The sequence below is a fragment of the Anomaloglossus baeobatrachus genome, chromosome 1, assembly GCF_048569485.1.
Source record: "Anomaloglossus baeobatrachus isolate aAnoBae1 chromosome 1, aAnoBae1.hap1, whole genome shotgun sequence".
Taxonomy (NCBI): Eukaryota; Metazoa; Chordata; class Amphibia; order Anura; family Aromobatidae; genus Anomaloglossus; species Anomaloglossus baeobatrachus.
Window position 1 is genome coordinate 775,373,418 of NC_134353.1, and position 16,614 is coordinate 775,390,031.

Below are 16,614 nucleotides of genomic sequence, written 5' to 3' on the forward strand. Positions count from 1 at the left end.
CACCCCTGTGGGCGTGCTAACATGCTAATTAATGCGCAGCGTCACAGGATAATCTCGCTCACCTCTCCGCCGCCATCACGTCCGACGCTGGATTTCGGCTCAGTTCATATGATCTCGAACTTCCGGTCATGCGCAGTACTTCAGTTTGAAGCCAGGACGCGTACACCCAGCTTCATAGTGCTCATGATCGAAACTCTGGGGTCATGCGCATTGAGCTGAAATCCAGCGTTGGACATGATGGCAGCGAAGAGGTGAGCGCGACCATCCTCTGACGCTGCGCATTCATTAGCATGTTAGTACGCCCACAAAGGAGCCGAATACTTTCGCAAGGCACTGTATAATCAGGCCACTCCCCATATATACACATATTCTTATCCACACACCTTTTTGTGGAGTTTAAACAACAAAATCAACTTACCACCACTAAAAAAATATATATACTCTTGAATGATATTACGACTCCTGTCTATAAATATAGAAATAATTTTATTTAGAAACATATACAGACAGAACAATTCATTATAAATATAGAAATATAATATGTGAATGCTACTATATAAACAATCAGAAAATATCACAAATTCATAGAGTCAAAAAAATGGTGGGGACACCAGTTCAAGCTTTAAAATTAGAACAGCACCATGGCACCTGAGCTCAAATACGTAGGGTCAAAGTCCATATATATAATTAAGACATTGGAAAAAGTGTCAGGAACAAAACTGAATACCCGCAATACCTAAGCAAGTCACTAGGTGGTGCTAAAATAGCATCATACCACACCTCTGACTATACAGAGTGACTAACCACCATGTGAAGCTGACAACTACAACCACAATGATCCGGACTTGCCCATACTTAAATCAGGCGTGAGCACTGGTGCCAGGGTGCGCTCAACCCCAACGTACGTTTTGAATTGATCTTCCTTGAGAGGCTTGATTCTAATTTTAGGGATTGAATTGGTGTCCCCACAATTTTTCTTGTCTCTCATATGAATTTGTGACATTATCTGATTGTTTATATTGTAATTTCCACATATTATATTTCTATATTTATGATGAATTTTTCTGTCTGTATATGTTTCTAAATAAAATTATTGCTATATTTATAGACAGGAGTCGGAATATCATTCATGAGTATATATATTTTTTTAGTGGTGGTAAGGTGATTTGGCCATTTAAAGTCCACAAAAAGATGTATGGTTAAAAATACCAGTTGTCATTTGTAGTTTCCTTCCCACTCTTGTTTTCCTCCTGAATCTTTTATTGTCCCATCCTGCAGCAGGGTGTCAGAGTCTTGTGTTTTCCCTGTCTGTTTTCATCTGTGTTTAACATCACACTCCTGCCCCGTCCTTTCCTTGTGGGAGAGTGAGGGGTAAAATCACACTAGGTCTGGTCAGGAGCAGGGCCAGAAATGGGACTCTGGCATCTCCACCATTAGGAGTATCCCTGAGATTAGGGATAGGATAGGACCACGTAGCTGTGATGTATACTTTGAAAATGTTATTATTTCATTTAGTGCAACCAAAGTATAGAACAGAGGCAGTACTGTTCAGATGATGAGTGCCATCCTTTTAAATGGTTCATTGCATATACACCAGCCTCATCAGGTGTAAGATCTCATTTATAATGTGTACAGTTAGCATAGTGAAATCTTATGAGAGATCCTATTTTATTTAGTCTTACGGATCTAAATGGACCTTTAGTCAAAATATATGTAATGAGAGCTCTATCAAACAACATTCAAAGAATTCTGCTAAATCATTTCTCTCTCTTCTTCTCTCCCTATGTGTTCTCATCACAGATGTTCCATTTAAGACATGTGCACAGAATAAAACCTATAGCAGTTCAATGGAGAAAAAGACATTATGCACAGGAGAAGCCAGTGCTCACGCTCTTTACAAAGGTATGTGCATGTGTGTCTAATAACGTTTTTAGTTTTTCTTCTGTCATTTGAAATCTTAAAACTATGAAATGCATTATCATTAGTGTAACAATAATATGGAATTTTCTGAAAAAAATAGCATCTTTAACCAACCGTCCTATGAAGAACCAGCTAAAAATGCATGTGACCATAACAACTTAGGGCTTTAGCTAAATTTCTGCTGTCAATCTTACACATTGCCTACTCCTGACAGTGTGTAGCAGGCACACTGTCTGGATTCACTATGTTGCCTGCTTTATTGGTTGTCATGTGACCACTAATATGCAATATATAGTAGTAGTCACATGCTGAGTACCAACTTTTCTTGCTTCTCGCAATGTACTATAAAAAAACGCGCATGAGAAGCTAGTCGGCACATGATCTTCTGTATACAAATCACAGTCAAGTTACCACTCCTCGAGCAGACAACAGAGTGAAATCCTGACCGTGTGCATATTGCACGCTACCAGGACTTGGCAATCCTCAGTCACATAGTGACTGCAAACATACATTTTCCATGTGATCACCTTATTAGAATGTGAAAATGTGAAAAATAATCAGGAACAGCATTACCTTGACCTTTTGTATCTAGGACTAATGTCAGCGTTTCTACATAAAATATGTAAATGAAGGGAGACGTTTCGTCTTCAGATTTTAAGAATCAGCTTTACTCTGTGGTAAACTGCACATCTTGTGAGGATCTGCAGTTACATTGACATTTTGTCAGCTTTAGTATGTGATTTGCTTTGCAATCTGAATGAAATGTCAGAAATAGACTATAAATCTTTACATTTGTCACATATCTTGGTTCTTGTCAACTTTTAAAAACATTTTATTTTGAAGGCTAGAAACATTTCCTTGAACAGTAGCATCGGCAGTAATATGTATCTGGAGATTTGTCAGAGGCATCCAACATTGCTTAGAACAAGAGCATTGCCCACAAGACTTTACAAGGAACACTACTGAGACAAGGATACTTCGGATGACAGCAGCTTTTCTGTTCTTAACCCCCCTGTATCGCCCTTTGTTCTGCTTCTAACTGGCTGTAGGATAGGCTAGTGGCTATCTTACTATAGCCTCTGTAATAACAGTGAGTCATCCGAGTAGAGAACAAGAATGAATAAAGGGCAATGGAGCATTGCGTCTCCACACTATTCCACATAAATGGGCAGTGTTTTGGTTTTCTCTTACAATAAACATAGTATACCTGAGTTTGTAACTGCACTATTAGAACACTCTCACATGTTAGACACGTAGTGATTTTCATCAGTGGTGGGATTGGTGCAGAGAGCCCCATTGCTGAAATGTAGGAGCAGAAATGTTACAGAGATGTCAACCTAGGAGACACCTGTCACAAATAATAGAACTGGATTTTTCCAAAGAATGGGGCATGTACAAAAGGACGTGGCTAACTTTTACAGCAGAATAAATAAAGGGGTTGTCCAGGACTTAGTTTTTAGGCTCATAGTAAAAAAGAACTGAGGCCACCACCTGCCTCTTGTACCCAGCACAGGGCAAACCTATACCGCTCCTGTCATTGATTCAGCTGTTCCACCTCAACAGAGCAGCTAGTCTTCCTCCAAGCTGCTCTGTCAAGGGGGTAAAACTGCCAACTAGTGATGTGCGAATCCGCCGATAACCAGGATCAGTGAGTCCAACTGTATTTAAAAAAAAGAAATAAATAAAACAGGTTCAGGCCCGGAATTGATCTTGGATATCTGGCTGGAAGCCGGTCCCCATATAAGTCATAGGGACCCGAATCATGTGCTTTAAAATCGTGGTAGAAGGGATAGGGGGATTAGAATAAGCACATTATACTTACTAGTCTGCCGCATGGCGATAACACTACTTACGGGGCCGCTCATTAACCTCATGCATATGCACTGTTTCTCCCGCTCACCGGCAGTCACAGCATCTGTGATTAGTTACAGTCAGACACACCCCCACCCCGTGTGACAGTGTGTGTGACTGCTTGAAATCACAGGTGCTGTGTGAATATCTATATTGGTGTAAAAATAAATAAATAAAATTGACCCAGGATTTCTCCCCCATATTGTGATTACCAGCACAGATAAAGCATAAGACTACAGGCTGCAGCCCCCCACCGTGTGCTTATCTTGCCTGTACATCAAATTAAGAGGGACCCCATGTGGCTTTTTAATTATTTAAACAAAGTTGTTTCCACAATACATGTATTTGTGCTCTTTACTTTACAAAAACAGCAGATTATAAAATTTAACTTTTATTGAGAGTTTCTCTAAAAAAAGGAAAGGAGAACCTTGACTTTAATAAAAATAATGCCACGTGAAAGGTAAAGGGTGAAGTACTGTATAGCCCTTAAAAGACTGCAGAAGGGCCCATACACCCTATCATATGGCATAAACAAACAAACACAAAGGCTGGTTATTTATAACAACTGAACCAGGAGCACATGATTGAATTAGTATAAGCAGAACTCCAGACCTCAGGGTCGTCTCACCCTAGTGCTGCCTGCCTACAAAATTGTACCAGACCACATCCTCATATACCTGGTAAAGGGGATAGGTACACCACCACCTGTAAAGGTGTTGGAACAATCAAATAGAGCCCAATGATTCAAATCAAATCGACAAAGCTTCAGGGTTAATAGTCAAATCCCCACTGTATTTTTGTCTGATTAGTAAAATGGAACGATCTCACCCATGTTGGTGTATCTTGTTTCCATACAAACAGTTTGCCACCATCAACGGCGTATCCACGGACCCTTCCACTCTGGATCCGGGACCCCTTCCAAAGTGACAAGACCTGTTTTTATCCCCAATTCTCCTTCTCCCGACGCGTTTCCTATATGCTATTCTTCAGGGGAGTCTATATAAGGAGATGCAGGTTTTAATGAAAAAACCTCAAAGGGTTCACTATAAAGAGAAAAACGGGATAATAAGTGGGAGTCATAATTACAAAACCCCTATATGCATCCGATCTTTAGAGAAAACAAGGAAAAGTAAGCGACTTACCAGATGGTGACAGCTAGAATCCTCTCCGCTGTACACCTCTGTCCATAACAACCAGGTTTAAATGGTCGCCGCTTACCCGCCGGCGTCTGACATCACTTCCGCTGATGCGTCCACCGCTTCCGCTCCATGTAACGCAGCGGTGGAACGCAAGTCCCACAGGAAGTCACGTCATAGCCGCCCGGCGCACACATGACACCTACAAAGGTAGGATGTATGAGTGGGACGCAGACGCGCCCATCTGGCCCGCCCCTTCGCCGCATACAGACAGCGCACTATTCGCGCATGCGCTAAGTCTATTTAAACGGACATTTCTTGCTTATCTGCTCTTTTAGCATATAGCAGACAGCGGAGCTAGGGTCCAAAAATACCAGATAATATGCACAGGTTTCTAAACCCAGGAAATTGTCTAAAATAACACACAAAACTAGATCTCAAAAAGAAGTTAATTCCCAAAAACAAATTGATGAAACATGAAGGGATAATTTCTAAAAGACGGCTAAAATGCCAGATAGCAAACAGAAGTGAATAACCCTGAGAGCGACTGGAGAGGCAAAATTGGCCGAGGATAACCAAATGAACCAGATGGAGAGGGAATTAATATTAGCTCAAGGTTTAAGATTAAAAAGCCCCCTTAGAGGGAGGAAAGGAAAAACTACCTGACACTCCACCACCAACTATAGCTGACTCACCCGGCTCGACCTACCTACCTGCGGAGGTCGGCACCCTAAAAAGACGGTGGTTGGCGCCCCCGCTCGTCCGATGACTCTCCCTCCTAACTAACAATAATCCTTCCATCTACAAAAAGGGTGCATAAGATAAAGACTCATTTAGACCATTAGGATAAACCGTATTGAGCCGAAAGATCCATCTACACTCTTTCTGGAGGATCTTTTTGTCCCAATCACCTCCTCGCTTGAGTGGTGGGACAACATCAATACCCTGAAAGGTGACATGGCCAGTATCGCCCCCATGAAACATGGTCACATGCTTCGCCAAAGGGGTATCATTTCCCAACCTGATGTCCCTAAGGTGTTCTCCTACACGCCTTCTGAATTCTCTCTTGGTTTTGCCTATGTACTCTTGTCCACAGGAACAGGTGACTTTATATATAACCCCTTTCGTCTGACAATTGACAAAACAACGTATCTCATATTCCTTCTCTGTATTCCTACTCCAGAATTTCTTTCCTACTCGCACCACACTGCAGGCCACACACCCATTACAACGAAAGCACCCCTTTAGACCGCTCCCAAGCCAGTCGCAACCCGTGCCTCTGCTGTCAAAAAAATGGCTGTGCGTCAACCTATCCTGCAAAGATCTAGCCTTTCTGTAGGTTATCTGCGGTTTTTCAAGGACAAATTTGCCAATGTCTGAATCCATTTTAAGGATCGACCAATGCCTCTCCAGTACCTCTCTCATAGCTCTTGAACCGTTGTTGAATGTAGTGATGAAGCGTACCAGCTCAGCCGCATCCCCCACTTTTGGCGGAGGGTGCAGGAGAGCCGGCCTTCCAACTCCACTAATCTCTTCTCGTGCCTGTTTAACAATCCTACCAGGGTACCCCCTCTCACGGAATCTACCTTCCAGATCGTCGAACTGTAGCATACACTTCTCTTCATTAGAGCAATTTCTCTTTATTCTGGAAAACTGTCCCTTAGGGATGCCCTTTTTCAAAGCAAATGGATGAGCACTCTCCCATCTCAATAGAGAGTTGGTTGCTGTCTCCTTACGATGGGTGCTGGTGACAATACTCCCTCCATCAGATTTTTCAATTAGGACATCCAAAAATGGCAGTCTTGAGTTGTTAACCTCGAAGGTGAAGAATAAACCAAGATTGTTCGTGTTTAACTTCCCCACCATTTGCGATAACTCAAGTTCTGACCCCCTCCACAAGATAAAGATGTCATCAATAAATCTGCACCAAAGCAGAATTTTATCTGTGGGGAGGCCAGAATCATCGCCAAACACCAGTGTCTCCTCCCACCAGCCCAGGAGCAAATTTGCGTACGATGGCGCACAAGGGCTGCCCATCGCGGTGCCCCTGAGCTGGTGGTAGAGTTGGTTTCCAAATGTGAACACATTACGTGTAAGGCAAAATTCCAGAATTTCCAAAAGGAAGGCATTATGTTCATTAAATTGCCTGCCCCTACCATTGAGAAAATGTGCCACAGCTCTAAGACCCAATTCATGTCTGATCGAGGAATACAATGATTCGACGTCAATACTAGCCAGTATAACGTCTTCTTCAAGAGTGATGTCTTCAAGTTTTTTTAGGAGATCCGTTGTATCTTTTAAGTACGAATTAAGGGAGATGACGAAGGGTTTGAGGAGTTCATCCAGATATATTCCCAAATTCTGAGTAAGACTGCCCATTCCCGAGACTATCGGCCTCCCCTTGAGTGGATTTGTTCCTTTATGTATCTTTGGAAGACAATAAAAGGTGGGGGTCACCGGAAATCTCGGGAGTAAGAAATCAAATTCTCCTCTATCAATCAGACCAGCTCCTTTTGCTCTCACAAGGATATCCCTCAATTCACCCATGAAAACCTTCGTTGGGTTAACGGCAAGTTTGCCGTAACTCTCAACATCATTCAGGATGTTCAAGCACATGTCTCTATAGTCATCAACATTCAGTAGTACAACATTACCGCCTTTGTCCGTTTTTTTTATAACTAAATCGGGGGAGCGTTGCAGCGACAGCAAGCCCCCCATTTCACTTTTGGAGAGGTTCAAGTCGCGGGAACGACCCACCCGAAGATTTTCAAGATCACGAGTGACAAGATTACAAAAGATCTCAATCGAGCCCACATCACTCAATGGCGGCGGCATCTTCTCACTCTTCTTTTTAAGGCGTGTAAATGGACCAAGGCCACTCAGGTTAGGATCAACTTCACCAATGTCATACAACAATCTCACGTCCTCTAGAAAGTCCTCAGATATACCCAACTCAGCACTCTGTTTTCTATTTTCTCTGACATAAAATTTCTTCCACTTCAATTTACGGATAAAAAGATTCAAATCTTTTACCCCTTCAAATTTATCAAAATCGGATGTAGGTACAAACCCCAGACCCTTACTCAAAACTGATCTCTCTGCTTCAGTAAGGTTATGTCCTGACAGATTAATTACTTGGGTTGACCCGGTGGTGGAATATTGCTTTGTCGTTGTTTGTTTCTGAGGGAGTAATGCGTTTGCTCTAAAAAACGGAAATTACCCCGTCCTTTCCCTTTATTTTTCCCTTTTCCACGAAAAGCAGTATTCCTACCTTCCACATCCGATACTTCTGTATCAGTCGAGGTGCTTTCAGGCTCACTCTGTCTGACGGGTCTACTGGAGAAGAAAGTATAAGCCTTATTATCTCTGAACTCCTGCAAATCTCTAATATAGAACTTATGCTTCTTTTCTTTAAGATGATATTGAAACTTTTCGATGGTGTTCTGCAGAGTCACCTCTTTCGCCGCAAATTCACCATCACCTGAAAATTTTTTTGTTATATCAATCTGTTCCTTTAAAGCTAATTCTAGATTTGCTAGATTTTTCGTTCCTCCTCCAGTAAACATGTCATCAGTCTGAGCGAGCAGTCAGTCACCTCCCTCTCCCATTTAAGAGCCAGTTCTGGGCTTTTGTACCTGAAACCGGGCACGAGAGAGATCCGTAGATATCTGGGGACAATTTTTTCCTTCAAATAATTTTCGAGCGACTGTACTTCCCACCATGAGGTGGTTCGCTCCCTATAAATCCTAGTCAGATCATTGAAAGCGCCATTGAGAGTTGGGGTATATTTTTTCTGAACAAAATTTCTTTCTGAGAACACTTCCTTGGCTTCCGAAATCCAGCTATTTGTATCTATACCTGTGGTCAAGAAACCTGCCATATCACAACGATCAGAAATCAATATAATACAGCCACTGGTGAAAGTTATCAAATGTCAAAAACAGCAGATTATAAAATTTAACTTTTATTGAGAGTTTCTACCCTGAGGTCTGGAGTTCTGCTTAGGCTGGGGCCACACGGGCACTACTGCGATCCCCTTGCATGAGACTCGGCTCGTGCTGGCAGTACAGCAGAGCCGAGTCTCATGCTTGTGTCCTTGCAACTGAGGTCCGTTCGTGCGAGCAGACCTCAGCTGCGGGGGGCGGGCCGGCACTCAGGAGGGGAGGGAGGGATTTCTCTCCCTCTCTCCTGCGTAGTCAGCTATAGCCATTCTCGCACTGCACTTGCAGTACTGCGAGTGCAGTGCGATTTTTCTCTCGCCCCATTCACTTGAATGGGTGCGAGAGAAAGAGTCTCGGATTACAATCGCAGCATGCTGCGATTGTTTTCTCAGTCCGATTAGGGCTGAGAAAATAATCGCCCATGTGTGCTGACACACAGGCTAGAATTGGTCCGAGTGGAATGCGATGTTTTATCGCACTCCACTCGCACCGATTTTCTCGCCGTGTGGCTTAGCCCTTATACTAATTCAATCATGTGCTCCTGGTTCAGCTGTTATAAATAACCAGCCTTTGTGTTTGTTTGTTTATGCCATATGATAGGGTGTATGGGCCCTTCTGCAGTCTTTTAAGGGCTATACAGTACTTCACCCTTTACCTTTCACGTGGCATTATTTTTATTAAAGGCAAGGTTCTCCTTTCCCTTTTTTTTTAGAGAAACTCTCAATAAAAGTTAAATTTTATAATCTGCTGTTTTTGACATTTGATAACTTTCACCAGTGGCTGTATTATATTGATTTCTGATCGTTGTGATATGGCAGGTTTCTTGACCACAGGTATAGATACAAATAGCTGGATTTCGGAAGCCAAGGAAGTGTTCTCAGAAAGAAATTTTGTTCAGAAAAAATATACCCCAACTCTCAATGGCGCTTTCAATGATCTGACTAGGATTTATAGGGAGCGAACCACCTCATGGTGGGAAGTACAGTCGCTCGAAAATTATTTGAAGGATAAAATTGTCCCCGATATCTACGGATCTCTCTCGTGCCCGGTTTCAGGTACAAAAGCCCAGAACTGGCTCTTAAATGGGAGAGGGAGGTGACTGACTGCTCGCTCAGACTGATGACATGTTTACTGGAGGAGGAACAAAAAATCTAGCAAATCTAGAATTAGCTTTAAAGGAACAGATTGATATAACAAAAAATTTTTCAGGTGATGGTGAATTTGCGGCAAAAGAGGTGACTCTGCAGAACACCATCGAAAAGTTTCAATATCATCTTAAAGAAAAGAAGCATAAGTTCTATATTAGAGATTTGCAGGAGTTCAGAGATAATAAGGCTTATACTTTCTTCTCCAGTAGACCCGTCAGACAGAGTGAGCCTGAAAGCACCTCGACTGATACAGAAGTATCGGATGTGGAAGGTAGGAATACTGCTTTTCGTGGAAAAGGGAAAAATAAAGGGAAAGGACGGGGTAATTTCCGTTTTTTAGAGCAAACGCATTACTCCCTCAGAAACAAACAACGACAAAGCAATATTCCACCACCGGGTCAACCCAAGTAATTAATCTGTCAGGACATAACCTTACTGAAGCAGAGAGATCAGTTTTGAGTAAGGGTCTGGGGTTTGTACCTACATCCGATTTTGATAAATTTGAAGGGGTAAAAGATTTGAATCTTTTTATCCGTAAATTGAAGTGGAAGAAATTTTATGTCAGAGAAAATAGAAAACAGAGTGCTGAGTTGGGTATATCTGAGGACTTTCTAGAGGACGTGAGATTGTTGTATGACATTGGTGAAGTTGATCCTAACCTGAGTGGCCTTGGTCCATTTACACGCCTTAAAAAGAAGAGTGAGAAGATGCCGCCGCCATTGAGTGATGTGGGCTCGATTGAGATCTTTTGTAATCTTGTCACTCGTGATCTTGAAAATCTTCGGGTGGGTCGTTCCCCCGACTTCAACCTCTCCAAAAGTGAAATAGGGGGCTTGCTGTCGCTGGAACGCTCCCCCGATTTAGTTATAAAAAAATCGGACAAAGGCGGTAATATTGTACTACTGAATGTTGATGACTATAGAGACATGTGCCTGAACATCCTGAATGATGTTGAGAGTTACGGCAAACTTGCCGTTAACCCAACGAAGGTTTTCATGGGTGAATTGAGGGATATCCTTGTGAGAGCAAAGGGAGCTGGTCTGATTGATAGAGGAGAATTTGAGTTCTTACTCCCGAGATTTCCGGTGACCCCCACCTTTTATTGTCTTCCAAAGATACATAAAGAAACAAATCCACTCAAGGGGAGGCCGATAGTCTCGGGAGTGGGCAGTCTTACTCAGAATTTGGGAATATATCTGGATGAACTCCTCAAACCCTTCGTCATCTCCCTTAATTCGTACTTAAAAGATACAACGGATCTCCTAAAAAAAGTTGAAGACATCACCCTTGAAGAAGACGTTATACTGGCTAGTATTGACGTCGAATCATTGTATTCCTCGATCAGACATGAATTGGGTCTTAGAGCTGTGGCACATTTTCTCAATGGTAGGGGCAGGCAATTTAATGAACATAATGCCTTCCTTTTGGAAATTCTGGAATTTTGCCTTACACGTAATGTGTTCACATTTGGAAACCAACTCTACCACCAGCTCAGGGGCACCGCGATGGGCAGCCCTTGTGCGCCATCGTACGCAAATTTGCTCCTGGGCTGGTGGGAGGAGACACTGGTGTTTGGCGATGATTCTGGCCTCCCCACAGATAAAATTCTGCTTTGGTGCAGATTTATTGATGACATCTTTATCTTGTGGAGGGGGTCAGAACTTGAGTTATCGCAAATGGTGGGGAAGTTAAACACGAACAATCTTGGTTTATTCTTCACCTTCGAGGTTAACAACTCAAGACTGCCATTTTTGGATGTCCTAATTGAAAAATCTGATGGAGGGAGTATTGTCACCAGCACCCATCGTAAGGAGACAGCAACCAACTCTCTATTGAGATGGGAGAGTGCTCATCCATTTGCTTTGAAAAAGGGCATCCCTAAGGGACAGTTTTCCAGAATAAAGAGAAATTGCTCTAATGAAGAGAAGTGTATGCTACAGTTCGACGATCTGGAAGGTAGATTCCGTGAGAGGGGGTACCCTGGTAGGATTGTTAAACAGGCACGAGAAGAGATTAGTGGAGTTGGAAGGCCGGCTCTCCTGCACCCTCCGCCAAAAGTGGGGGATGCGGCTGAGCTGGTACGCTTCATCACTACATTCAACAACGGTTCAAGAGCTATGAGAGAGGTACTGGAGAGGCATTGGTCGATCCTTAAAATGGATTCAGACATTGGCAAATTTGTCCCTGAAAAACCGCAGATAACCTACAGAAAGGCTAGATCTTTGCAGGATAGGTTGACGCACAGCCATTTTTTTGACAGCAGAGGCACGGGTTGCGACTGGCTTGGGAGCGGTCTAAAGGGGTGCTTTCGTTGTAATGGGTGTGTGGCCTGCAGTGTGGTGCGAGTAGGAAAGAAATTCTGGAGTAGGAATACAGAGAAGGAATATGAGATACGTTGTTTTGTCAATTGTCGGACGAAAGGGGTTATATATAAAGTCACCTGTTCCTGTGGACAAGAGTACATAGGCAAAACCAAGAGAGAATTCAGAAGGCGTGTAGGAGAACACCTTAGGGACATCAGGTTGGGAAATGATACCCCTTTGGCGAAGCATGTGAACATGTTTCATGGGGGCGATACTGGCCATGTCACCTTTCAGGGTATTGATGTTGTCCCACCACTCAAGCGAGGAGGTGATTGGGACAAAAAGATCCTCCAGAAAGAGTGTAGATGGATCTTTCGGCTCAATACGGTTTATCCTAATGGTCTAAATGAGTCTTTATCTTATGCACCCTTTTTGTAGATGGAAGGATTATTGTTAGTTAGGAGGGAGAGTCATCGGACGAGCGGGGGCGCCAACCACCGTCTTTTTAGGGTGCCGACCTCCGCAGGTAGGTAGGTCGAGCCGGGTGAGTCAGCTATAGTTGGTGGTGGAGTGTCAGGTAGTTTTTCCTTTCCTCCCTCTAAGGGGGCTTTTTAATCTTAAACCTTGAGCTAATATTAATTCCCTCTCCATCTGGTTCATTTGGTTATCCTCGGCCAATTTTGCCTCTCCAGTCGCTCTCAGGGTTATTCACTTCTGTTTGCTATCTGGCATTTTAGCCGTCTTTTAGAAATTATCCCTTCATGTTTCATCAATTTGTTTTTGGGAATTAACTTCTTTTTGAGATCTAGTTTTGTGTGTTATTTTAGACAATTTCCTGGGTTTAGAAACCTGTGCATATTATCTGGTATTTTTGGACCCTAGCTCCGCTGTCTGCTATATGCTAAAAGAGCAGATAAGCAAGAAATGTCCGTTTAAATAGACTTAGCGCATGCGCGAATAGTGCGCTGTCTGTATGCGGCGAAGGGGCGGGCCCGATGGGCGCATCTGCGTCCCACTCATACATCCTACCTTTGTAGGTGTCATGTGTGCGCCGGGCGGCTATGACGTGACTTCATGTGGGACTTGCGTTCCACCGCTGCGTTACATGGAGCGGAAGCGGTGGACGCATCAGCGGAAGTGATGTCAGACGCCGGCGGGTAAGCGGCGACCATTTAAACCTGGTTGTTATGGACAGAGGTGTACAGCGGAGAGGATTCTAGCTGTCACCATCTGGTAAGTCGCTTACTTTTCCTTGTTTTCTCTAAAGATCGGATGCATATAGGGGTTTTGTAATTATGACTCCCACTTATTATCCCGTTTTTCTCTTTATAGTGAACCCTTTGAGGTTTTTTCATTAAAACCTGCATCTCCTTATATAGACTCCCCTGAAGAATAGCATATAGGAAACGCGTCGGGAGAAGGAGAATTGGGGATAAAAACAGGTCTTGTCACTTTGGAAGGGGTCCCGGATCCAGAGTGGAAGGGTCCGTGGATACGCCGTTGATGGTGGCAAACTGTTTGTATGGAAACAAGATACACCAACATGGGTGAGATCGTTCCATTTTACTAATCAGACAAAAATACAGTGGGGATTTGACTATTAACCCTGAAGCTTTGTCGATTTGATTTGAATCATTGGGCTCTATTTGATTGTTCCAACACCTTTACAGGTGGTGGTGTACCTATCCCCTTTACCAGGTATATGAGGATGTGGTCTGGTACAATTTTGTAGGCAGGCAGCACTAGGGTGAGACGACCCTGAGGTCTGGAGTTCTGCTTATACTAATTCAATCATGTGCTCCTGGTTCAGTTGTTATAAATAACCAGCCTTTGTGTTTGTTTGTTTATGCCATATGATAGGGTGTATGGGCCCTTCTGCAGTCTTTTAAGGGCTATACAGTACTTCACCCTTTACCTTTCACGTGGCATTATTTTTATTAAAGGCAAGGTTCTCCTTTCCTTTTTTTAGAGAAACTCTCAATAAAAGTTAAATTTTATAATCTGCTGTTTTTGACATTTGATAACTTTCACCAGTGGCTGTATTATATTCTTTACTTTACAACCAAAGTATACTGCATGAGCCCTTGTCATGTCACTGTTGGGGACAGTATATAATACACATTATTTTTGAGTTACAACCCTCCTAATATACTTCTGTCACTTTGAAATAGTTAATTACACCTTCCTTTTCTCTCCCAGAGCACCAGGGCATGAGCACAGATTTAGACGTCATCAGGGTAGTTTTAATAATATTTTCTGTTGTCCAAATTTGGATGCGTTGTATAGTCCAAAAAATACGGTATATATTTGATACGTTAGAAATTTATTTTTGTTCATTTTGATTTGTTTGGTTATTATTCTCATTTTAAGAAACTAAAATAAACAATTGAGATGGGAAAATGTACATTTTTCATTTAGTTGCCTAATTTTTCTGCATACATAGATATTCTCATAAGAAAGACAAAACCTCACTTTTACTTTTCTTAAATATTCACAATTATTAGCTGGTGATGAGCGAGCACTGCCATGCTCGGGAGCTCGGTACTCATAACTAGCACTTGGATGGTTGGATGGGCACAACCTATGACCCAAGCATAACGGAAGTCAATGGGGAACACAAGCATTTTTCCAAAAGATTTCTGGGACAAATGCTCACACTACTCATTGACTTCCATTATACTCGAATTTAGCCCATCCGACCATCCAACTGCTGCTTACGAGTACCGAGCACCCCGAGCATGGTAGTGCTCGCTCATCACTATTATTAACTTTTTGAACTTATATACTAATGGCCTAATAATTGTCCACACACTGTATTTTAGCAGATATTGTGTCCTTTTTTAGGACGGATCATGATATCTGCCCAGTGTGTGCATATGAACATTGAAATGTGAAAGTGAGACACCAGACACCGGCTATAAATGTTTCTGCAAATGAAGCTGTACACATCAATAGTACAAATAAAACTCAATGTGATTTCATTTTTTATGATCTCTAAAATCGACACTATTTTCTGGTTAAAGTGCTGTCACCTTAAAGGCTACGCCGGTGCTAAGATGAGCTGTGCTAATATGAGCCTTTTGTTGGTGCAGAAGTCTATTTCTGATGAAGGCTTTGTATAAATGTATGCTGCCAGTTGTAAATCAGATAATGCTCTTTATTTCATTCACTGAAGCAAAAATCTCGGCATAATTTATTTTCTATTTTTTTTGTTTCTTTATACTCTTGTCATATATACACATGACGAAAAGATTGGCTCTGCCTCTGAATGCATTCTAATCTTCTCTTGACTTATAACTGTAATGGGCTGTAATCAGAGGGAAATAAATCCGTTTTTCTCCTGTCTGAGAGTGTAATTTGAATAAGCAGAGCTCCTGTAAATTGGCAGTGCATGACAACATCGTATCAGATGAAAAATGGAGTTTGCAATGCTGACAACCTTTATATACATCCATAAATAATTTCTCTTCTGAAACGCTCAATCTCTGAATGATAAACAGCCAGAAAATACTATTAAGTTCTCACCATCAAACAGTCTATCTTGCCGAACAAAATGAGCCTTCTTTTTAAAAGTTGGAGTGGAGGCAGCAATAAATATTCCTAAACCTATATGTGCTGCCAGTTAAGCTGCTGCTGGTCTTAATAATTAGTCTTTTAAACACATCTAAGATACAAGCATTTTAAATAAGTACTAATACAATGATAGTATATCGCCAACATATTCCTTAGCTTTTACACTGTAGAGCAGAGGACCCCAACCTTTCTGATCTTGCGAGCCACATTCAGCTCTGAGAGAGGTTTGTGAGCCACATTCAGCTCTGAGAGAGGTTTGCGAGCCACATTCAGCTCTGAGAGAGGTTTGCAAGCCACATCCAGCCCTCACCCTCTTCACAGTAGTGACACCCAGAGCCCCTATTACCAGTATAATGATAGCAAAAGCTTTCTCTCAGAAATCACACTGAGGCAGTATACCAAGATCCAGGGGTACCTACGTTAAATTAGATCTCTCTTCTATTTGGGACTACTCACAAACGTTAACAAATTGATACGTCCTCTTCATAGAAGCTTGTTAAACCTGGTGTTTATGCATCAAGCTGGAAGACAGTCGGGAGCCATACATCACAAGCCCGCAAGCCACATGTGGCTCACAAGCCACAGGTTGGGGGCCCCTGATTTAGAGGGTTCACAGACAAACAATATAAAACATTAAATGATAGTCATTGCGGTGGTTTTCTGGGACTTCTATATTGGTTACCTACCTTTAAGGTGGGTCATCAATCTTAGATCGCTAGGGTTCCAACTCATGACACCCCCA

At 42.4% G+C, this 16,614-nt stretch overlaps 1 protein-coding gene across 5 annotated transcripts in view; it reads left to right on the top strand.

The window, feature by feature from the left end:
- Nucleotides 1-16,614, top strand: part of C1H5orf63 (chromosome 1 C5orf63 homolog) — a 173,275-nt gene that overhangs the window by 118,862 nt on the left and 37,799 nt on the right. For all 5 annotated transcript variants that reach the window (XM_075324782.1, XM_075324770.1, XM_075324762.1 and 2 more), the window contains one exon: nucleotides 1,801-1,902. In XM_075324782.1, the coding sequence (XP_075180897.1) occupies nucleotides 1,801-1,902 (102 nt within the window). The remainder of the gene's footprint in view (nucleotides 1-1,800; nucleotides 1,903-16,614) is intronic.